General features: G+C 39.4%; 1 protein-coding gene across 1 annotated transcript; it reads left to right on the forward strand.

Moving 5' to 3' along the window:
- Positions 1-662: 662 nt before the first annotated feature.
- LOC117400392 (1-aminocyclopropane-1-carboxylate synthase-like protein 1) lies at positions 663-14,382 on the forward strand. The gene is made up of 14 exons (XM_034000288.3): positions 663-1,150; positions 2,561-2,620; positions 3,041-3,111; positions 4,940-5,009; positions 5,912-5,978; positions 6,269-6,366; positions 6,613-6,690; positions 8,583-8,683; positions 9,706-9,789; positions 10,217-10,262; positions 10,359-10,500; positions 12,121-12,263; positions 13,508-13,661; positions 13,949-14,382. The coding sequence occupies exons 1-14, from the start codon at positions 1,028-1,030 to the stop codon at positions 14,131-14,133; spliced, it is 1,422 nt and encodes a 473-aa protein (XP_033856179.1). The 5' UTR covers positions 663-1,027; the 3' UTR covers positions 14,134-14,382.
- The last annotated feature ends 11,542 nt before the right edge of the window (positions 14,383-25,924 follow it).

The following is a 25,924-nucleotide window of genomic DNA, read 5'->3' on the forward strand; positions in this document are numbered from 1 at the left end:
AAATGTGTAATATATCGTGATTAATTTGGTATAATAATTGTGTAAAACGTTTTTGGTTTTTTATTTAGTTTTTATTGATGTCTATATTTATTTGCACAAAGGTCATTTTGCTATTTTAAGTTTACTATTTCAATTTAAAATGAAAAATTAAACTGTAAGTAGACAGAAACCTCAGTGTGATAACATCAGTAAACAACACGAGCTATGGTGAATTACAAACTTAAACCATTTCCCTGTGTTTGCATACAGCAACTTAATGCAACCTGTTATGTCTTTGTCCATTTTCCCCAACATGACTGTGATCTCAGGCTATATGCAAACGTATCAGTCGGGGTCTTTAAACTACGGGACACGTATGTTCACTTCTCATTGGTCAGTTTCCCTAGTTAAGGTGTGTGCAGCTCCAGGATCGGAACAACATTACGGATCAGTATAGCCTGATCCAGATCCTCGTAGTAAAACACCATCTCATGATCCGGCTCCAGTGATCCCGTATCCGATCACATTTTTCTTCTCATTGAGTTCTATACTGACTAGTGATTATACCAATAAATTGTTGTGAATAAACAGGTATTTTATATTAAACTAAGTAGAGTAAGTTAATATGTTACTATGTTAAACTATATCCCGACCACTAGAGGGAGCCTTGTAGCCTATAAACTCAATCTGGAAAATGATAGAGGTAGAGATATTTGTGTGTGAGTCAGGCAGTCAGCAGTAAAGGACAAACACTTGCGGATTGCAGGTCTTATTAAAACGTATCGGGTCGTGTCGCGGATAAGAACACGGTGTTGTAGCGGGTCGTAAAAATCAGAACCGGGCAGGATTCTTGGGTATTCGTTTTTGATGACTGCCCTTACTCTGTAACGGGGGGAAAAACGTATGGATATGCGCAGTGCCGTGCAAAAATAGTCTGGGCGTGCGCAGTACGCAAAGTTAGACAGGGAGCAAGTATTGTGACACGGGTGTCTGTGTAGTGTTGTATTTGGGAGGATATGATTTAAGAAGTCATTTTCGAGCCCGTGTTATGGAGAATAAAAGTAGCCTGCTGTCGTCCAGAGGGGCCCGTATTGCTGGGTATGAAGGTATCCTGGGTAAAGGGTTTGACATGTACGTGAAAGATCCCTACGAGCAAGACACAAACCCCCAGGTAACTTGAAATTAAATTAGATAAAACTACTATTGATGTGCTAACAATTAAATATATTGTAGACGTGATCGTGTGTCAGAATAATTCATTTTCAAACGATTGTTTCATTACCCGTTCAGTAGAGGTATTTGGTTCTCAATCTACCCACAGCAGGACTCTCTCTCTCTCTCGTTTTTTTATGACTCATACCGGTATCTACTATGGCAAAATAACTAGCCATTTAAATTTCGAAATGAATATACAGTCGGCCTGTATTTGAAAAACGGTAATGAAGTTAAGTTTTAAAAATGTATTTACCCTCACTACAAGGTTTCTAAGTGTATAGCGAAAGTGCGTTTCATCGGTATGTTCATGTTTATTCCTTTAATTTAAAACATACATCGAGAGTGGGTAAGACTACGTAGATTACAAGGCCGTAGCCAGAGTTTCGGTTAAAATCATAGTAATAGTTATTTATTTTTAGGCCCTTTTTATACGCAGCTTTGCCGCAGAATAAAATGCATTTCATCCCTCGTTGTGTGCACATGACCTCCCGTCCCGCTGATAGATCTAGTTTAGGCTTATGCTCTTCAAAATAATTGATGTGTTTAGTAAGCCACGTCTATATTTAATTTTAATATGGGTATTTAAAATATATCCAGAGTTTCTGTTTTTTTTTTTTTTTTTTTTTTCTGACGAATGTACCTTCCTTTTAAATATGACTGTTTTATGTCGACTATTTTTATTAAAGTGAATGATAATTAATCATCGCAATTATTATTCATTTTATTTGACGCGTTTAAAAAGGGTGAAGTCTTTTATTTTTGTAGCTATAACCTCCAAGCAGCGAGGGCAAAGCAACCATCAACCCGCTTAAGCTCATTTTGTTGCTGAAACTTTATTTGGATAATGACATAAATTTAATAGATTAGGATTTAAAACTAAGTATAGTGTCTACAACAAATATTCTGACATTGCTACATGTATTGTTATTCTATATTTAATTAGAATGTTGCAAAGAACAAGCTATTTGTACTGTACAAAATCACACAGGTCCTTCAAATTTATAACCTCAGTTACTCAGAATTCTATAATAGTATCTTATTCAGAACTGTTAACTAAACTGTTGTAGTTAAATAAACAACATATAGTAATATCCTAATATCATCTTCCGTTTTAAAAACTTTAGTGGTGGGGGGTGCATGGCAAGTGCCTCTGTTTTTTTCATTGCAGGCTATTGCCCTGCGTTAGGTCTACTTAGTTGGTATTATATTTAATAGTTTTGTAAATTCAGTTTTTGTAAACATGCCCCTAATGTGTAATCTAAATGTGTTTTTAGAAAGTAGTGCTTGTGTTCATCCAAATGTGTGCGAGATGCACAAAATACATATTTGTGAACTACAGTGGTTTTTTTTTTTGGTTTTTTTTTAGGGAATCTTAAACTTGGGAACCAGTGAAAACAAGCTATGCTATGATATTATACATGGACGAGTAAGTAATTGGGTATTCTCTGCCTTATGTCATCCTGAATGTTGGTGTATTAAAACAAAATGCATTTCTCAGTGGGGTTATTCTAAAAATAGCACTATTCATAATAAGGTGTGTGTGCTTTTTAAAACCTGCAGAGAATTTGTTAAATAAGAAATGGGTTTTATTTTTTGCAACTTACTTGCAACCTATTTAACTGACTGGACAACAAAATAGATACTCTCCTTAATGGCTAGCTCCTGGCACAGTGTTTGAATAAAAACAGGTTTGCCTTGATTCTCGCATGTTTCTTTCCAGTGGTGTCTATAAAGAGCTACTTTAGCATGGATACACTCAATCAATTTCAAATATCAAATACAACGTATTCCCTGCAATTTATTTATTTAGATCGGTCTCCACAGCTTTTTTAAATTTTTTTTATAGCTGACAAGACCTGGTATGAACTCTCTGGCTCCTCACCTGTTGCAGTACTCTAATGTACAGGGCCTAGAAAGGTAAGAAGTTTTTGTTGCTCCTTTTTACCCCCTCTAAATTTTGGTTAACTTTGCTAAAGCCAGGATGAAATCAATAGGTCATACTGCAGGGTCTCATGGTTGCATAATATTCTCATTTTTTATATTAAAAGTTTAAATATTTTAAGTTCAATAGGAACTACAGAAATTAAGCGTTCTTACCTATTCTGTGTGTTATACCAACTACTATAACCAGTATACAAATGTAAGTCATTTCTGGAAGTACTTACTAAGGCCCCATTCACACTACTGTGCTGGTCCAGGGCCTCTTCAGACTTCGTTCTGCAGCCCCATTCACATTTGCGGTTTAAGGTGCCTTTGCACGTTCACGTGTGCTGAAAAGCAGGCGAAAAATGTGGTGAACTGCTTTTTTTTTATGGAATAATAGACTGCACTCAGAATGGAAGAGCTACCGGGATATGCAGTAATCCTTGATTTGTAGTAGATGTTTATTTATTTATTTTTTTTCAATGCCGCACAGTAGCAATTTTATGGTATATATTTAAAAAAAAAAAAAAACCAAAAAACACATTATTAACTATTCTGATTTAATGTTATGGTGTGTAACAGGGTGACGGTTACCCCCACCCACAATTACATTATTCTCTCAAGAAGACTTATTTAGAACACAGGAAACAGCAACTTACTTGTGTTCACAGGTATAAATATTTATTTTCGTAAAAGATACTTCACTCAGATTGCAACTGACTAACAGGTATATATACAATGACTGACATTCACAAGATGAGCTCATGACTGACCACCTAATGCTACTGCTCCCTCTGAAGGAAAGACATGGCATTTAAATTAATTACCCAATAACCGGTTGCACCTAGAAAATACACAAACATACTATTTAACATTTATTCCATTTACAACAAACATTCATATTTTACATTGCACCCATTTCTTCTCATTTATACGTATTTGTTTAACCTGCATGAATACCGTCTTTGTTTATAAACACGATCGTTAAACTATTCTATTGTTTACTCATTATTATCATTGTCATTATTATTCTCTACTCCCTAACCATTACCAGTAAAGACTGAACATTAGCATTACCCCTTCTCTTGGAAGATTACGGAACATATGGCTATAACAAAACCCGCTGGCGCTGAGCACAGAAAAGAATCTTGCTGTTTACGTTTCCTTTCATTCAATTTGTTTAGCGCTTCCCATGTGTTCTACAATGGTCTGCCTACTAGTGTAATCTACAGCCTTGCTGCATGAAGTACAAAACCGCACATTACCGTCGACGTGAAGTTCTTCCTTGCCAAACTCGTTGATCCGATCTTTAGGGGTGATTGGTATTGTTTTCGGCATCTTTGAACAGCTCTGGATACTGACTGAAGTAAACTGTAGTCTCATTCAACACTGAACTTGAATACCAGAAGCAGTTTCATTAGACAGGTATGTTTATGTAAATTTAAAGCAAAGTTGCCTGTGTTAATGTTTTTTTATATATATATATATATATATATATATAGATAGATAGATAGATAGATAGCTTTTTCTTTTTTGGAGCGTTCACATATGAAAAAAGGAGGCCCTGAAGCAGCCCTGGGTCACCTTAAATCGCAAGTGTGAATGGGGTCTAAGTCTGAGTTTTTTGTAAAACAACAAAAACTGTTTCTGACAGATTATGGTTGTGACTATGCTAGGAGTTGGCAGGCTTAATTTGTACTTGCAACAATGGCTTCAGTTGTCATTTTGACCCAAATGAATTTTCTAATGCCCACTGTTTGCCTGTATGTAATGTAGGCGTGAAAATATAGATATATTTTCTACATTTAACTGTGCATTTCAGTTTCAGAGAAGAAATTGCCAAATTTCTCACAGAATATGCCAGAGCCCAAAATCCATTGGACCCCGAGCACGTAAGAATAAACAGTGCTTAATTTCAATTTGTATTTAGCTTTAAGGAAAAGGTGGATCTTGACCTTTCCTTAAAACAAAATTCATGATTTGTACACATACAGTACTGCCATTGTTCAATAAGCTAAAACTGCAAATCCAGTTGATTAATTACATTTCAGAATAAACTCAGTTTCTGAAGGAGATGGTATCTTACACTTACTATATATGAGGACTATATTTTTTTAAATGTATTACTATTTGTGTCTTCTGGAAAAATGTTAGTACAGTAATCTGTCGCGTATCCGCCCTAACCGTTTATCCACCATGATCAGCCTTTTCAGCAATGTTAGTTTATTATTGAACAGAGAACATTAGTTCAGAGATTGTAGATCCTACCAAAGTTATCGTACACTGTGTTGTATGTGCTCCGTGCGTTGACATTGCTGGTAGTGTCATGTGAGCTGTTCAGTGTGTTGATATGTAAATAAATGCGGTTCACCTGCGTGGGGTATCAACTTCAACCTCATTCTCCTGCCTGTCACTGCAGCGAATGCACACACCCATATGGCAGACTGCTACCCTGTCACAAGCCTGTATCTTTCTAAACAAGTGATTTAGGGGAGCCCTAATAAAAGCTGAATCTCAAAACCAATAATTATGTTAATATAGTAATTGTTACAGCTGTGCATAATAGTATTTAAAACAGGATTCATTCATCCGACTTTTTACATATCCGCCCTTACTCTGGTCCCAACGCAGTCAGATATGCAACGGATTAGTTTATAGCTATGGTCTAATTCTATGAGCAAGACATGGACTTTTTTGTTGCTGGCACAAGGTCATACGACTTGTATAGTGCTACAGTGAATCAACAATGTTTTAAAATGAATTATGTTTGCATTGATTTCTGTGTTTGGTTTAGGTTGTGGTCATGAATGGATGCTGCTCTGTCCTTGCTTCACTCACTGCTGTTTTGTGTGACTCGGAAGGTGTGTAAAACCTGTTGACTAATTAGCAATGTTATCAGTGGTCCTCCTTGTATTCTAATCAAAACCGTTTGGACCATGTGACCTACCAGAATGCAGCAGTTGATATATAGTGCTGTATTGTAAATATGTGGACATCATCAACTACTGTAACACTAAAAAGTAAAGAACCAAAAGATTCTCAGCGCATTATAAGGGAGATCCGTAATAGTGTTAATTAAGCTAATAAGAGGTAATAAAATAGATCTGATAAAATATGCAATTTGAATTGGTGATTCTGTTTTTTCTATTAGATGGTTACCTAATCCCAACGCCCTATTACGGGAGTGTGTATCCAGATTCATGGCTGTACGGAAAAGTAAGACCAGTGCATGTACAGCTGGACAGCAAGGCAAGTAAAGACTAATGCTGTCTGTAGTGATTCGTGTGGTCTTGCTCCTATCTTATTGTTTTAAATTGCAAACTTTTCCACTGTTCTTGAAAGTAGTACTGGCTCTACACATCAGCTTCTCGACCGTACATGTCTAATATCCTTATATTCATATGTCATGTTCTTATATTGCACCATTTAGTTCACATTTAATTTCACACTATCCAAAACAGTTGTTTCATAGAGGATTTGTCAACTGTCTTGCAGATGTCTGATGGGGAAAGTCGTCCCTTTATGTTGACAGTTAAAAAACTAGAAGATGCCATGACAGAGGCCACAAAGCAGGTACAGTAACCCATCTCTGAATGCTGTGTCCCATTCTACTGTACACCTAGTAAAGTTTTATAGATGTTGAACAGAATTTTATTTTGCCAGAACAAAAATTATTTGGGCTCTTTCCTGACACAAGTTTTATTTATTGGTGGGTATTTTATTTAGGTGAAGGTGAGAATCAAGTATATGGCAGCTCCACAACCATTCAAACCATAGTGATAGATACACTTGAAGAAAAGTGTTGGTGACGTTAAGACTGAGCTCTGATCTAGACTGCCCCATTACTGTCATGTGATCTTTTAGTTTCCAGATGACAAACCACAATCTTTGAAGTATTGGGGTCTATTTAATTGATATAAATACTGACATTTATATTTCACTATTGTTTTAATATTAAATTAATAAGTTAGATTATATCTTTAAAAAAAAAAGGGAACCTTTTGCAGCCACATTTGTTTTTACATCAGGCTCACAAGACCTTATTTTTGACAGCATTGAAATACAGACTTTCTTTGCCGTGCTGTATCAGCACACCGATGGAAATGTACCAGTGAACTAGGAATTGTGACAAAAAAACACGTGTGCGATTTCAGCTGAGATAGTTTGAAGCTGGCTCCTTTTTGTCTATATGCAATCGCCTACAGAAGTGTAAATATGATTCATATAATGGAACTTGGCTTGGTTTACATGCAGTTTTCCTGCTTTTTAAATGCCTCCGTGTTCCTGTGAGAATAATGTGATTTGAGGGTGGGGTTAAGTAAGATCGGACCTTCACCCTGTTACACATCTACTGAGGAATTTGCTGAACTCGCACTGTATGGTCTGGATCCCCAATTACAAAGTATATACTACATTCTACTGGTGAGAGCCTGGCACAGTCCCAGCAGAATTCGGGTTCAGGTATTTACTGAGGTCATTGGAATTTGGAAGTAGAATTTCTCACCCTAAATGAAAACTACATGTAAACCCACATTGCCTGAAATGTACTACCAAAATAGCATGACGAAAAGGTGACTTTAAAACAAAAAAAGAAATGTGCATGTAAACCAAGGCATTGTTTCAAGAATGTAAAATTCCATACAACAGGAATATCTCAGGGCTTGAAATGCACATATATGGATTTTCATCTGAAGTAACCGTCCGGGTACATTGTAAAACTGGCATTGCTTTGTTTTTGTTGATTTAAAGCACAAGTGCCTAATACATCTAGACCTATTCAACTGATCCAAACAGTGTCAGATGTAAATACAGATTGAGTTTTACATACATACCAAAGGGACTTGCACACACTAAGTCCCCATAACTTTGAAACTGTGGTCTGGTTTCACAGACCCAGATAATCTTGGACTATATAATGTTACCTAATGTAAGTAATTGAGGTCTGTGAAACCAACAATGTTGTTAATGATCTTTACATGATAATTTTAGTTTTTACATTAAATGTATGTTCATTAAGTTCTTTAAAAGAAAAACATGTGTTTTTTAGACTTGCTACATTTCTAAAGATGTTTCATATGTTCCATGTCATGTGTGAGCAAATATGTAGGAAAATTAAGTTAGCAACTGTCCATAAATGATGTCTGCAGTATGTAGAGAGGGGGGAGGGGGCACCTCTAGACAGTTATAGAAGTACAGTATCATTTAGATTACTAGGCAGATGGTTTATTTTTGCTTTTGTCCTCTTACCACTTAAACAATCAAAGCCACTATCTGTGTTATTTATGGCAGACATCCTTTGTGTATGGTCTCTAAGTGTTTTATTTAGACAGTCTTATACATACAGATGTTAAATACAATATTGCTTTTGCTGGTTTACAGGAGTAGAGACAGTTGTCCAGTTGTTTTTTGTTTTTGTTTTAAGGCGTCTTGTTGGCGTCTCCTACTATCAGTCTTTTATTTTTCAGGGCATCAGAGTCAGAGCTTTAATCCTGATCAACCCTCACAATCCATTAGGGGACATTTACCCTGCACACTTACTGAAAGAATGTCTAGACTTTGCGCACAGGTTTGAGACCCAAAATGATTGGTGTGGGCTGCCATTTTCCATAATACAGTTTAAGGAAATAAACATTACTTTGGTAAATTCCTGGGTACTCCCTGCTTGACTGAACTGATTATTTACTTGCACAGATTCTTGGTCCCTTTTGAGGCTGCGTTGGGAGTAATTGACGCCATTCCTGTGGAAGTGCTAGATCATACAAAACAATTTGTTACCTATTGGAGATAATTAAATAATACAAAAATCAAGCCTTACCAGCATAGTCTACTGTATAAATTGATGTTTTTTACTTTAAATGTATCTAATTTATTTTATTTTATTGCTCAATCACTATTTCACAGTTTAGTGCTTTAATGCCATTGAAATCCCTTGGAATATTGCCTCCGTCATACACTCCTCAAAGTGGCCACACTGTGCAGTAAATCCTAAACTTTTACAATAAAAAAATGGATATACTTCTAATTGGTATAATGTATATGAAAAGTTTCATACCAATAGAAAATATTTCTTTGTACAGCCTGATTTAGGATGTAGGTTTGGTGAAATATAACATACATAGGAACCCAGAAAATTATCAAAGTCTGTAGTAATTTCAGATTCTGTTTTATAGAAAAAAGTAGGTTACCATATCTAAAGTGGTTTTTACTAACATACTACAGATGTAGTTTCTTGGAAATGTAATGCTAGACACATTTTATTTATGGGCACCCAGTGGGAAATGAATGAATTTTAAATGCCACAACCTTTCAGAAAGTTGGGGTTTTACAAGGATGTGTGGCTTTGGGATATGTGGAGTAGAAGATTTTTGGATTGGGTTGGAATGCATGTTTAGATTTATTGTTTTGGGGGTATGGGTCTCACTGATTTAACAAAGCACCACGTGGATTATGGAGATTAGGTACAATACACAGTTTACAAAGATATGAATAGTGACTAGACAGTGAAAGACAGTTCACCCTATTAGCTCATGCATGGATGTGAGTAATCATGTTTACATTGTTTCAGTGTTTCTTTCTGTTGGCATACAGATATGGACTGCATGTAATCATTGATGAAATTTACATGCTATCAGTGTATGATGACACCTTCGCCAGTGTTCACAGCTTAGACAGGTAAAATAAAGCAGCGTTCTCTTTACAGCATGTTTATTGCTTGCTCTTGTTGCATTACACCATTTTTTTCTTACAATTGTAATGGTAACATCTGATTTAGTCAGAACCACAGAAATGTGACATCTAGACCTCATACTTGGCATAATTTGTGATGTAATTTAGTGGTGCCATTCTAAGTCATAGAAAAAAAATCATTTATTGAAACAAAACTAACATAACACCTGTGACTAACGGAACATGGAATACTGTGGTTAAAATAACCTGTCCCTTTAATTACTATATAGCAATTTTTATATTTTGTCCATGTGCCACCTGATGGACACCAATTTCACATACATTTTTACATTGGAGTTAAATATTTATTTTGTAGAACTTGCATGCCAGTACTACCATGTTACTATTTTAAAACCCCACTGTATGTTTACAGATTGCCTGACCCAGAAAGAACACACATTATATGGGGATTTAGTAAAGTAAGTATAGTTTAGGCAGTTCCTGTAGAATCCATACTGTTAAGATTCAGGATCCAGAAGTGCTGCAGGTGGTTTAAACCTTTCCTTGCCTTCTAGGATTTTGCCATGTGTGGAATTCGAGTCGGAACTGTGTACACCCAGAGCCAGGAAGTTCGAAAAGCACTTAATCAGCTGGCCTGTTTCCATGGTTGCGCTGGCCCAGTGCAGCAGGTTCTTAGCCATCTGATCTGGGACCAAGGTACACACTAGCAGCAGTGGTGTAGTTGAGCCGGAACACCGGTCTGGTGCTTTTTTCTATAGGCAGAACCTTGACTTGAGAATTAATTTAAGAATCTTTGCCGATTTTGTTATAAAAATGCTTATATGGTGCCTGACCGCTCTACTGTCATTGCAGGGACGCCAGTGAAAGCAGTCTCTTCCAAATGTGTCTTTCTGCGCTTTGCCACTAGGAACAAAAAAAATAAAATAAAAAAATCAGTGTCCGGTTCCCTACGTACCTGTATTGATGGTACACTCCGAATCAGAGTCTGAATAAGCGGCGCATATTTTAAATGTTTGCAGTCCACTCATCTCTCACACAATTGTCTGATTTAGTCAGTCGTCCTTGTGATGCAATGAAGAGAACATTAGGAACAAACTAGTACTACTTTTAAGAAGGCTAACAATTTTGTATACTACTGTTGACATAAACATGGACTTAAAGCTGCAACTGGCTGCTTATGGCACAGCCAAAAACCACATGTGGATTTAATCTATTAAAAAAGCATAAATAAGTGCTATGCATTTAAAAAAATAAAAAAAAATATATATAAAACACAGCTAAGTAATATTGTTAATATAATATCTACTCTTTTTTCCCTCACAATTTACAGTACCAGAACTGCTTTTTTTTTTTTTTAATTTTTTTTTTTTTTTGGACGAGATCAAATACAGAAAGTCCAGGGGAAAACAATGTATTCAGAATGTAGTGCAACATTAAATTGACCAGAACTGTCGGCAGATAGTCTTTAAAAATACATTTTAAAAACAATTCTAATTGTAATGATACAGTTCTTTTAAATTGGTGACTAATCAAAAATCACTGAGCGTTTGTGTGATTTGTAATTTTATTGGATGCAGAGCTCCAGAAAAAAGATGGGGGGAGAACATGATATACTATACAGGGCATCGTGGTGATTGAAGCTCTGCCCTGGAGATTACCTCATAATCAAAAGGAATAGAAAAAACACATGCATCATAAAAATAGCCCAAAAATAACCAAAGCACCAAAGACATTTACCTGCTTTAGATGCTTTCTAAACAAGCCAAATTTGGCTGGAAAAACGCCAATCTGGCAGCACTGATCAAGAGGGAGTAGGCTAAAAGTTGCACGCGAGACGCATGCATTGTCTATTAAATGTTACCTGAAGTTCAATATACAAATAAACTGCAAATTTGTATAATTTGTTTAAGAAAAATCAATATTTTAATTGGAATTCTGGTACTTTCATTAGTTATTCTGGAATTGAAACTGTCCACATAACAAAAACACTTAAATTTGTATGATCAGTGATTTTTATAAAATGTACAGCTCAGCAACTGGATTAGGTTTTTTTTTTTAGTCCTGGTAAATTTTTAACTCTCAGAATTACCATTCAAGTGGTACTGTTGTTGTTATTCAATGATAAAAAATATATACATTGATTACTGCAAAATCTGTGATTTCTGGAATTATTCAGCTTACTGTTCAAACACAAAGTAGGTCTTTCAACCAGTTTGTAATGGGATCTTCTGCTCCATATTTGATTTTTGCCAATTTAGTATTTTGGGCAGATTTCCTCTACTGAACAGTGTATTGTTGTTATTTTTTTCTTCCCAGAGTGGATAAACAATACATTTCTGCCCGCTAACAGAAGACGACTCCTGAAGTCGCGGAGCATTCTTGTTAATGGACTTCAAAAGCTCAACATTCCTGTGCTTAAAAGTTCTGCTGGGCTTTTTGTGTGGGCTGATTTCAGAAAGGTGAGTTTACGCCATGAATAGCTGCACATTAATATGACAGACTATATGGATATATTTAGGAATCACTCATTCAGTTGTGATAAAATTGTGTGGTCATTCCTTAACGCAAGTGCTGGAGGGTATTCAATCCAATCGATCATAGTAACTTACTTTTGGATGAGTTCTGGACTCAATTATGACCCTTTTACACCGGCACACCCAAGCCGAGCCGGTGCAGAGCCTAGCCAGCCTGGCACGGCTACCTTGAGTTGCTTTTACACTGAAGAGCCTAGCTGACCGAATGACATCGTGTGTAATGAACGTGCTGAGTCACAGATAGAGAGGAGGCGTATGGCAAAAAAAGGTAGTGGTGTGTGTTTTTTTTGTTTGTTTGTTTTTCCCCTCATGTGTTCAAACATTTGCATGCAGTATGAACTTTCTAGCCTAAAATTAGTAATGATAATAAAAAACAACCATATTCAAGTCGAGCTTGAATATGTTGATTACTATAGCTCTATACAAAGGTGGTACTAAGTTTTTGATGTTATTTTATTTACGATTATCTTATTTATTAAGCGATATTAAAGCCATATGTCTTATCTAACGTAAGTTAAAAGTTTCATTATTTCTGTTTAATACTTAACAGAAGGGCCAGAGTTAAATCAAAACATTGACTTGCTCGTCAAATAATTACAAACTGTTAATGTATGGAGATTCACATTTAGTAAAATTTTACAAAAAAAAACAGTACAAATCCGTAATACTTTAGTTTTACCATTGTTAATCTGTGAAAAGACAAGTTCAACTACACTGAAAAAAGAAACTTAAACATATAAAATAAAGGCAAAAGCAATAAGGTTACAGATGCAACAGTCAGGATGCACCAGTGTCATGATGAAAGTGAATAACCCCGCTTCGGCCCCGAGCCAGATTCAGATATGTTACCGGGCTGGAGTTTCATGGTACGGGTCGGGTCGGGTATATTGCCAGTGTAAAAGCACCCGACCCGTGAGGGTCCCAGGTTCTCACGGGTCGGGTGTGCCAGTGTAAAAGGGTTATTATTGGTTGGTCTGATCAAAGCTGTGCATCTGAATTTGATGATGCTTTGATTTTGATAAGTGATCAAGTTATTATTTCTCTGAGCTACAGAGGGCTGTATCTTGGGAGCTTATTCCAACTTAATGGTGGTTTTGATGTAGGTTATGGTGACTGACAAAGTTCACGTGCAGCGCTTGCAGTGTGCTAATGGCTTCCACATTTCTCAGTTCTTAAAGACACAGACATTCGAAGCAGAAATGGACCTGTGGTGGAAGCTGATCCATGAAAAGGTTTACATCAGTCCAGGACAGGCTTTTTACTGCAGTGAACCAGGGTGGTTTAGACTAGTGTTTTCAGATACTGTCAACAAGATCCAATTGGGTAAGTAAACTGAGCATTTTAGTGATGTGCCAAATATGCTTTTAACAACCCCCATCAACTACATTTTTAAGTTTGTCTTATACTAGCGGTTTTCAACCTGGGAATTGTAGTAGGAATACAACATTTCTGAATAGAATTTTACACAAGTTTTAATGTTATTATTATTATTATTATTATTATTTAATAATAATAATACTAATAATAATAATAATACTAATAATAATAATAATAATAATAATAATAATAATAATATTATTACACTTATTTAGTCATGCACTCTCCGACAGGTATTGAAAGGTTGCAGCAAGCTTTGGGGATGCTGGCTGCTTGTGACGGTGAGGACATTCCAATACTTGTCTCTGGAGAGGAATCCACCACAGAGCCAGAAAATATAGATTCAGACTCTGACACTTCAGATGAATTAAAAGATATAGCGGATGCCACACAGCTGAATAAAATAGCTGTCTACTAAATAAATTTACCATGAATATGTTTTGGTATGTTTGCATTTATTCTTGCACAGTTATGTTAAAAACATGTGCATTTACTAGATTCATTTTACAAAATGAATTTTACAAAATTAGGTTTACTCTCTGTAAAATGTTGTATGTTTTCTGTAGGTATGTGTCATCTGAACTTTATTTTTTCTTATTTTTTTTGGTGTTTTATCTACTGTATGTTTCAACATTTTGTTTACTTAATAAAGTTGACTTTATAAGAACTTGTGTGTCAAACTGAATGTGCATTCTCACCGAGTACTTCTATGGGTTAGATTAGTGTTTAGCAACACAAACTGCATAAATTTAGTAGCAAAAAAGGCTCCTTATACAGCATGCAGCTTTGTTGAAGTCCTCCTTTACGGGGGAAGCCTGTTTTCTTAGTTGTCTAGCTGTGGGAATCCTGCAAGGAGAGACTGTTGGAGAAATTCCGAACCTAGCAGTGCTCTGGAAGACGGCTAGACAGGTCTGTACCCCCCTCCTGCTCCCACTACTACTGTACCTATCTGTCTCGCCTGTCCTGTCTCTCACTCCCGTCCTCTGTCCTCTCTCCACCGCTGCTCCCCTAATCCGTCTAACCTCATCCCTCCCGCACTCTCTCTGCACTCTCTCTGGTGCCCTCTGGAACTGTCACTCCTCTGCTAACAAAGCTGATTTCATCCTTGCTTTTGCCTCCCACCTCTCACAATTTCCTTGCTCTCCCTGAAACCTGGCTGTCTCCTGATAACACTAACTCCTGCTGCCCTGTCCCCTCTGACTAACTCTGTTAACACCTTTGAATTTCATGCTGACCAACTAACCTCTCCCTGTCAACTCCTGTTAAGTGTACTGTACCGTCCCCCTGGACCTCTCACTCACTTTCTCAATGAACTTGAGTATCTCCTCCCTTCCCTCTCTGTTTATCCCAACTGTCATGTTGGGTGATTTCAATATCCATCTTTCCAACCTCACCCACTCTGCTGGATTCCTTCCTCCTTCACTCCTTCAGCTTCTCTCTCTCCATCCCCTCCTACCCATAAAGCTGTCCGTCAACTGGACCTCACCTTCTCCAGGGCCTGCGCCCCTCCACCCTCTCTCACCCCTCTGGACCTCTGTGATAACCATTTCATCTCTTTCTCTGTCTCTCCCTACTCCACCTACCCCCACTGTCACCTCCCGCCGTAACCTCCGCGCTCTCTCTCACCCTCTGTCCTTTCCTCCACCGCTTTCTATCAGCTCCCTCCTATCGACGACTGCTCCCAACTCTGTAGACTCTGCTACCTTCACCCTCTTCTCCTCACTCGACTCCCTCTGTCCCCTCCCCTCCCCAACCCTAGCTCTCCTCTGTGCTCCGCTCAGCAAGAACCAAGCTGCGCTCTGCTGAAAAATGGAAGAGAACCAAACTCCCTGCTGCCCTAGACCTCTACCGCTCCGTCCTCTCCTCCTTCTCTACTCCTCTGCTAAACGCTCTTATTTCCAATCTATTATTCAATCCTCCACGAACAACCCCCAGAAACTCTAACACCACTCCCTCCCCACTCCAACCCCAACACCCTCTGTCTCCCCTACTAACTCACATCCTTCACTCCCCTCTCAGACTCTGACCTCTCCTCCCTCCTCCAGGGCCACAAACCCACCATGTGCACCCTGGACCCACTCCCCACTCACCTCTTTCAAGCTGCTGCTCCTGCTCTACCCCCTTCATCTCCTCCCTTCTCAACAGCTTTCTCCTCTCTGGCCTCTTTCCCTCTGCCTTCAAACAAGCCTCTATCGAACCCCCTCCTTAAAAAAACCTACCCTCGATCCCACCTTCAGAACTACCGTCCTGTCTCCCTCTTACTCTTCCTCTCTAAAACCCTCGAGTAGGCAGTACGTCGCCAGCTCTCTGCTTTCCTGTCTAACCACTTTCTGCTCAACCCTCTCCAATCTGGTTTCTGCTCTGCTCACTCCACTGAAACTGCTCTCCTGTGTCATTAACTCGCTAAACTCTGTCTGTGCTGCCTCTCTCTCCTCTGTTCTAATTCTCCTTGATCTCTCTGCTGCCTTTGACACTGTCGATCACTCTATTCTCCTATCCTCTCTCACTGACCTGGGAATCTCCGGCACTGGTCTGGCCTGGTTCTCCTCCTACCTCTCCATCCGCACCTACCATGCTAAACGTATGCTACCTGGCGCGGCGCAACCTCCACACCTCGCCCTCTCAACAGCAGTCCCCCAAGGATCAGTCTTGGCTCCCAATCACCGCAGGCATCCAGTTCAAAACTCTTGTACTCTCCTACCGATGCCTTGACCAGATTATTTATTTTTTTATTTTATTTTTTTATTTCTTAGCAGACGCCCTTATCCAGGGCGACTTACAATCGTAAGCGAATACATTTCAAGTGTTACAATACAAGTAATACAATAAGAGCAAGAAATACAATAACTTTTGTTCAAGTGTGACAAACCACAATTCAATAATACAGCAGATAATAGTGATAGTTACATCAGGATATGATTAAATACAAAATACTACAGGTTAAACACTTGGCAGATTACAGTATTCTGAAGTACAGGATTAAATGCAGTAAAATAGGGGGCAGATAAGCACATTTAAATGAAGCAAAATAAAGCACATTTAAATGAAGGGTGATAGTGTCCCAGGATACAAACAGAGGAGTTCTACAGGTGCTGTTTGAAGAGGTGAGTCTTAAGGAGGCCCCGGAATGTGGTCAGGGACTGGGCAGTCCTGACATCTGTAGGAAGGTTATTCCACCACTGCGGAGCAAGGGTGGAGAAGGAGCGGGCTCTGGAGGCAGGGGAGCGTAGCGGAGGTAGAGCCAGTCTTCTAGTGCAGGCGGAGCGGAGAGGTCGAGTGGGGGTGTAGGGAGAGATGAGGGTCTGGAGGTAGCTGAGTGCAGTCAGTACAAGAGTCTTGAACTGGATGCGAGCGGTGATCGGGAGCCAGTGGAGCGAGCGGAGTAGTGGAGTAGCGTGGGCAAAGCGAGGCAGAGAGAACACCAGGCGGGCAGCAGAGTTCTGGATGAGCTGGAGCGGACGGGAAAGAAAAGGAGGTCAGATTTAGAGAGGTTGAGTTTGAGGTGATGCGAGTGCATCCAGGAGGAAATAGCAGACAGACAGGTAGAGATACGGGAGGAGATGGTGGAGTCAGAGGTGGGGAAGGAGAGGAAAATCTGAGCATCATCAGCATAGATTGCATCCAGTCACCTCATCTCTCCCTACACCCCCACGCGACCTCATCTCTCCCTACACCCCCACGCGACCTCATCTCTCCCTACACCCCCACCTCTCCTCTCCTGCAGTAGAAGACTGGCTGTACCTCCACTACGCTCCCCTGCCTCACCCCGCAGTGATGTAACGACCTTCCTATGGATGTCAGGACTTCCCAGTCATTGACCACCTTCTGGCAACTCCTCAAGACACACCTCTTCAGACAACACCTGTAAAACTCAACTCTTCTGTTCTGGACAATATAGCACTCTGCCTTTAATGCACTTGAACTTGCACTTATCTGCTCCCTATTTTACTATATTTAATCCTGCACTTAACCCAATTGTATTTCACTTGCATTTGTATCTAACCCTGATTTAACTATCAAGACTGTTATCTGCTCTTGAACTGCCCCGATATAAGAACATAAGAAAGTTTACAAATAAGAGGAGGCCATTCAGCCCATCTTGCTTGTTTGGTTGTTAGTAGCTTATTGATCCCAGAATCTCATCAAGCAGTTTCTTGAAGGATCCCAGGGTGTCAGCTTCAACATTATTACAGGGGAGTTGGTTCCAGACCCTCACAATAATTGTACTGTGTTTTGTATTTGCTCTTATTATGACTGACGTCATTGTATTTTGTATCTTGCTCTTAATTATACTGTAATTCTTTAAGTATTTTTTGTATACAACTGTAAGTCGCCCTGGGTAAGGGTGTCTGCCAATAAATAAATAAAATGAAAACCACTGGTGCAATTTAAGTACCAGTAACAATTCTTCCTTTATCAAAGTATTTAAAACACACCCATAATGTACAGTACTACAATTTACTATAGGAAATGATTTAGAAATACCTGAAACAAAATGTTAAATACAAATATATATATATATATATATATATATATATATATATATATATATATATATATATATATTTTAAGTGCAAAAAATGAACCTAACCAAAGTGTTTTCTTGAGTTATTATGAACTGTGATCTATGTACTTTACTTAAACAAAGCATTCCTTTTTAAAATTCAATGCATTTTTGGTATGAAAAAATAGGAAACTGGACCATGTGATAATCAGGGATATTATATAAATAAGGTAACCGTGAGTAACAGAGAGAAGTACAGCCTGCGGTCAACTCCATTATAATGTTTGTTCTTGAAGACATCAGTTTCCCTACATAAGGTAAGCTTCTTAGTTTTTTCTTCTCATTACATTTCAAGTTCCACAGTGCTCAATAACAAACTTAAGATAGATTTATTTGAACTCATGTTAGTTTCTCTTTTGATTGTTCGTGACAGATTCACAGAAGTAAGTGAATAGTTATTTATTTAACAAAAAGACAATTAAGAGACATTTTAAAATAAAATAACTAAAACATATTATATTATCAGTTTATTTAAATAATTTACAGGAAAGGGATCAAAGTCTTGTTTCTAGGGAAACAGATTTATGGCAGATGAAATTCAGACTTTAGCCTGAATGGCATTTTCAGTTAATTAGGGATAGTTTTATGCTTTTTTAAATAATGAGCCACAAAATAGTAAAGGTAATGATTAAGCAACCCAGAGAAAATGTCTTCTGAAAAAATGTAACATTTCTTGCTTTTGCTGGTTGGTGGGGATCCTTTTAGCCTCTTTTTAATTTGTTATACAGGTACAGTAAAAAAATGTTTTGGTAATTTGTTGTTTGTGCAGGTGTAAGCAAAAACCTCAAATAGATAAATAAAGGGAAAGCAAGCTTTATTATACTTTCCCCTGTAACAACATGACACGTTTATGGTTGGTATCAGGTTATAAATAGGGATACTGCTGCATTGGTAGATACAGTGCAGGGAGCACATGATTGTCTGACACAGAAATGTATGAAAATCAAGGCAGGACACAATAAGGGTGCGCCTGTGGATAAGAATATGACCAAACATTTAAAAGAAAAATTGACCATGTACAAAGGACACATTGCTGCTGTAGGAGCACCCTCTATTTATGAGGAAGATGCATATAGCGACAGTGCTATTGAGGAGGAACCCAATGCTCCTGCAGAGGAATGGAATTGGCACGATAATCGGAGCGTGCAATCCACATATTATCCAATGGCTCCTGTAATAACTACAACTACTTTGGATGCAGCCAGTGCAGCAGCTGGATCATCCACTAGGATCACTGTCTTGTCCCGAAGTGAAACAGATACCCTGCAATTGAGAAAGACATTGTCATTGTCTTCATCTTCGTCCACGCATGCATAAATAATTAACAAAACAAAGCGTTATCTTATGGTAAATGAGGTGCAGACTAAGGTCCTGGTTGCGGCTGCAATTGAAAAACAGATAACTTGGAAAAATGAGGGACAGAGAATACATGTGACTCAATATGTAAGGCAGGCGAAAGGTGAGAGACCGCCTGCTTACAATCCAATCAGCAAGGGACCCTATGTGTGTTTTAACTGTGAGCAACCAGGGCATGGATATAAAGACTGCCCATAGCCTTGTGTCTTGTATAGAGACTTGCACAAACAATTACAAGAATTGGATAAGGTGGCAGATGTACTTAGAGATAGTTGTGGTCGTCTTGTTGTTGAAGCTTGTTTTAGATGTCAAACTAGCATGTGTTTAGTAGACACGGGTGCGTTCTTAACTATAGTACATTCTGATCTACTGCCAAATGCATGTTCTGCTAAAGCTATCACGCTTGAAGGTTTTAATGGCAATATCTCTCTTGCTGTGCTAATTCTCTGCCTTGCACTGTCGGCTGTGACAGTTTCTCTGCTAAAGTATGGTTTAGTCCTACAAGTGATGCACGTAACATTCTGGGCTCAGATGTTATGCGTAAAAGAGGTTATATCATAGACTACGCCAATCAGTGTATTTGGAAAGGGGAGACAGACAGTACTGTTTGTATCTCTGATGCACATGCTGTTTATGCTATTAAGAAAACTGAAAATTATGACTTGGATTAATGTTGGCTTCCCCTCAGCCTTACACAAGCATGTTAAAATCACACATTGGGGCGTTTGCTACACATAAGCACAACTGTGGTCGTGTAGATCACACCAAGTACCAAGTTGAAGTTCTTGGCAGAAATCCACCTCCTTGTAAGCAATACAAGTACCCTAACGAAACGATGCCTTATGTACAGAGTACAGTGGAATCACTGCTGCTGCAGGGAGTAATCAGTCTCTGCCTCTCATCAGTAAATTTGGCCAATTTGGCCAGTCAAGAAACCGGACGGTTCTTGGCGACTTACAATTGTACAGGGAACTTAACAAATACAAACCTATCTGCGCTCCTGTCATTGCATCAACTCCTAATGTGCTTTCTGAATTAACTCCTTCTGCTTGTTATTACCCAGTGAAACCAGAATCACCTTTGGCGATTCACGGTATACCTGGAATAAGATTCCGCAAGATTTTCATAACAGTCCTACACTTTTTTTACCAAATATTGGCTGAAATTTTGTCTTTCTTTTTTAAACCTCAATGCTTTACAGTATGTTGATGAGTTGAACCCAAGCTGAACCCTAAAAAAGCACAACTAATGCAACCTTCTGTCACTTTTCTAGGGGTACTCATCGAGAAGGGAGGGCGCTCCCCTGACAAACACAAAGTGGAAACTGTACAGCGACTGCCTGTGCCAACTTCTGTAACTGCTTTGCGTTCCTTTCTAGGTCTGGTCAGTTTTTGTCGTGAGGTTATTGAGGACTTTGAATCCAAGGCTAAACCATTTTATGATCTGTTGAAAGGTTCCAGGAAAGGCAAGGATGTTTTGGTATGGGAAACCAAACTGCTTTTGAATCTCTCAAAGCCTCCCTGCTAAAAGCACCTGCCCTCTGAAATCCGGCTTCTAATGAACCCTTTATTTTGCAGACTTTAGCTACCGAAACCTCTCTCTGCAGTTTTGTTACAGGAAGTGAATACCAAGCTGCATCCTTCCGCCTATGCTTCGAGACTACTCATACCAGTAGAGCAAGCTTTTGATCCTTGCAATAGACACTTGCTATCTGTATATTGGGCTGTTTTACATTTTGAATTTATTACTGGTTTTCAACACATTACAGTGCAGACAGAACATACTCCCATTCGACTTCTGCTTAATGGCAGCTTTAAAGGAGATTCCAATGCTCGACTAGCACGGTGGAACCTGTGTTTATCAGAACGAAATCTGTACTATAACCATGTACCAGTCACGATGCTTCCTTCTGCCCTGCTGTACACAGACAAGCCACATGACTGCACACACCTTCCCCCCACACATTCACAATCTCCTTTCACCACAACACCAGATGACACTGTTACATCAGTGTATGTTGACAGCTCACACTATTGGGACAAGGTTTGCTATTCATTCCCAGGAAATGCACTTATTTACCAATGTCCCCCAAGCTATTCGGCACAAAAAGCGGAAGTCAAAGCTGTTTTACAAACCTTGATCACACATGCAGGACCAGTCAACATTTATTCTGATTCAGCTTTTTATTTTAACACAAAATGTTTATACACAGTTGTAGTCAAAAGTTTACTAGAAATTTCTCAAACAAAGAATTTTAGGAAAAATCTTTTGTAGCAAAAGTTTTGCTTTTGTGGTTGAGGAAAAAAAGAAATAGATGTCTACAATTCTTTATTTCAGCAATTTTTTTGCAAAACTCCAAAAATGTTAATTCAAAAGTATTCATACCCTTTGATGCTATGATATTATTGTTTCCATTTCAACCATAGGTCAAGTATTGCATGGCAAAGGTCTCAATGGTTGCAGGCCAAGGAAGAAGCCACTCTTAGGAAAATGTCAAAAGGACAATAGCTTAAAGTTTGCAAAACGGCATTTCAATGATGGATATGAGTTCTGGTCAAAGGTTTTGTGGAGTGATGAAACAAAAATCGAACTATTTGGTCACGCTGATAGTCGTTATGTTTGGAGAAAGTCTGGTGAGGCATACAAAGAAAAGAACATCATACCTACTATCAAGCATTGATGTGGTAACATCCTTCTATGGGGCTGTTTTTCCTCTAATGGCACAGGAAACTTAGTTCCAATACATGGTAAAATGGATTGCATAGCATACCGAAAGATATTGGCCAATCATCTGAAACCCTCCGCTACAAAAAAGCATGCATCAAAATCTACTTCAGAATGGTTAAAGTGTGGCCTAGTCAAAGTCCCGATCTAAATCCGATTGAGAATCTTTGGTATGAGTTGAAGAAGGCTGTGCACAAGAGAAATCCTCGAAATTTCAATGAACTGGAACCATTTTGCGTTGAAGAATGGTTAAAAATCACTAAAGAATCATTAGAGTTCCGATTCCGGTGTAATATGGAGTAGTCGCTTGCGTGCATCTGTCTCCACCTTATTTATATTATTTTAGGTTTCTAACAATAGTAACCTGACAATTCAACAAATATATTTAAAATAAACTCACCAACTGCTATCTGATATGTCAAAATCCAAGAACAGACAGACGTCCCCCAGCTTCAGATGCGACAGATATAGATCCGACAGGAGACGACGTGGCAGTTCTTTCCTCTGCCGAGCCGTCAGACTCCCCGCTGGCCCTGCACATCACCAAGATTCTGTGCTCTGAAATGGCGGCCTTCAGTACTGAATTCCAAAAGTTCAGAAGTGAGACTCAAACCGAATCTGAAAAAATGCGTACTGAGCTTCAGGAGTCTCTGGATTCTGTAAAAGATGTTTGCTGCCCTGTCTGCATGATCTGGAGAACCCTGTCACAGATATCAATTCCAGGGTTATGTTTCTGGAGGCCACATACGCCAGCATGACAGAGAAAAACAAGGCTCTACAGAGAAGATAGGCAATCTGGAAAATCGCTCTAGGAGACAAAATCTTCACATTATTGGTATCCCGGAAGGACAGAAGATAAACATCCAACATCCAACATCCAACATCCTTCATGTCTTCATTCCTATCCAACGTCTTTGGTCCAGCTGCTTTCGAAAAAGATCTTGAAGTTGACCGTGCACACAGATCCCTGGCTCCGAAACCAAAAACAGGAGAGAGGCCGAGGCCTGTGATCGTCCGGATGCACTGTTTCCAAGATAGGGAAAAAATCCTACGCATTTCCAGAGAAAAGGGTCCTGGCCACAAAGATGTGGCCATAAAGTCCACATCTTTTCCGACATAAGCGCAGATCTAGCCCGGAGGAGAGTTGCTCTCTATCTCCCTCCATTCTCTCCATACCAGCGGTTCGCCTGACCCTCCGTGGGATTCTTAAGAGCTTTCTCTCTGCCTCACGTTCCCGCCTGTCTATATCAACGGACATTCTCCATTTGCTCATTTCTACTCTTCGGAAAGGCCGCTTCTCCCCCTACAAAGATCTACCTGTGAAGATCATCTGCCTCTCAGCCTTCTTCGGTCTCCTCAGAAGCTCTGAATTCACAGTTTCTTCTGCTTCTAGTTTCCCTGTGGCGGGTATTCGTTTCTGTGACCTTTCTTCTATTTCAGATGCTTACTTCATCATTCGTTTGCAAACCTCCAAGACGGATCAATTTCAGCATGGTCAGTTCATTCAGCTGTCAAGTAGAGTCCCCTATCTGCCCCTTCTTTTCAATGTCAAGGTATCTCCCCAGCAAGAAATCCTGCCCCCACCCGCCAACCCTCTGTTCACTGATTCCTCTCGCTCCCATCATCACTCGTCACTGGTTCTCAACCCACCTCTCCACCCTCTCCTCCAGAGCAGGCCTTCCTCCTCGACTCCACACCCCCTCCCCCCATCATTCTGTATAGGCACAGCCACCTCTGCCACGAGGGCCAACATCAATCACAGCCAGATCATGAATATGGGGAGCTGGAAGCGGTGGATTCTTACATTCATTCATCCTCCTCTGATATATTTGCTGCTCATTTTAAAATTCCTAGTATGCCCAGAGTGGGGGCTTCCTGTCCACCGGGGCCACTAGAGGTTTTCCCCTAATCAGCCTCAAGGGGTTTTTTCCTCTCCACTGAGCGGCAGGTATACACAGTCACATCCTACTAAATCACTAACCATCCCTCTGTTTGTCCCGTTTTTTCCTTCTGGTCTTTTGTTTATGTTATGCACTGGCATGTGCTGTCTTTGTTTGTCTCACGGTGTGGGAGATTTCACGAGGAGCCGTGGGTCCATCCTTTGGGGGGCAAATTAGTCTCACTTCCCCGACCTCAGGGCTAGGCATCCGCCTCCCTTATCTTCAGGGGGGTTCTCACCATGTGAGTCAGAGCGGACCCCCGGCCACACTCTGTCCTTTCGCAGCTCCTGCGCTTATCTTACCTCACTCGAGGCTCTGTTCTATATTCGGCCTTTCTTTCGGGACGTGGCCACTCAGTGCTCGAGTCCCATACTAACCTCCATGCTTTGTCCTTTTTTCAGGTCCCAGGCAGCGTGAAGTCTCGGCCAATCGGGGGGTTTAACGGGCGCCCCTTTACAGAAGTCTCAGATGCTGGGTACCTCTCTCTCTATCTCCTTTGTTTTCCGGTCTACCGGGACTGACTTCCTCCCAAGGGGCGGCTCCCAGAGTCATAACCCTCAAATGTGTTTTCGGTCACTGGGTCTTTTGCCCCTGGGATGTGACGGCATCGTCGCCCTCAGTCAGCGACCATCTTTCTATCCTGTTTTGGTTGCTGGGTCCTCTGACCCTGGGATGTCGCCCTCAGTTAGTGACAACTTTCTATCCTAGTTTCCATGTCCAGCTCTGCTGGTCTGCTGCTAAAGTCAGGTCCTCACCCCCTCCTCTATCCTAAGTTAGGTCCTTTCTAGCCAGCACCCTGTCCTACTAACTGCTCCTTTCTGCTTCTTCTGCCCTATCCTTACACCCCCCAGCTCACGCCAAACGCAAGCGCATTCATAGGAACACCCCAAATCACATGATCACATCGGACCTTATGGTAATAAGGCCGATGGAAACTTCATAAGACCCCCATCAAACGATTACTATTAACAATAACAATAAACGAACAAAGCAAAAACGTCAATTTTACATAACATATGTATTTTTGTTTTATAAATTCAAACTTAAAAATAATAATTCCCCCGATACCTCTTTGTAGGCTGTAAAATATTTAGTTGCAATTTAGTTTCAATCACAGCAATATCATTTTAAATAATGCCCTTTATTTTCCAAAGACTTTACGGTGTTTGACGTGAAATACCTGTGCATGCATGACGTGCGCATGTCATTGACTCCATGAATATATATTTTACTTTTTATCTTTCATTGATTTATTCATTATTAGGGGAGACCTTGTCTTGTTCATACAAGGGACATTTGGAAACAGTGTTGATGAAGATTACTATTTAAATACAGATGACTGTAGTACATGATTGCAATGGGAATGTCAGATGATATGGTAATATGCATATCACTGTGTCCATTATTACATATTATTATAGTTATCCATATCACACTGTATGACATTTCCCCAATAATAATGAATCTCAGTAGCTGAAAAAAAGAAGCATATGAGGAACATTTCTATGTGACTGGGTTCAGAAAATAATGATGAGGGTTATTTAAATCAATGTGTAGGAGCTCCCCAGGAGCAGATCTTGAAATGTATTTATTTTAAAAAAAACACGAATATTATGCCTTGATTT

Source organism: Acipenser ruthenus, chromosome 4 (assembly GCF_902713425.1).
Source record: "Acipenser ruthenus chromosome 4, fAciRut3.2 maternal haplotype, whole genome shotgun sequence".
Lineage (NCBI taxonomy): Eukaryota > Metazoa > Chordata > Actinopteri > Acipenseriformes > Acipenseridae > Acipenser > Acipenser ruthenus.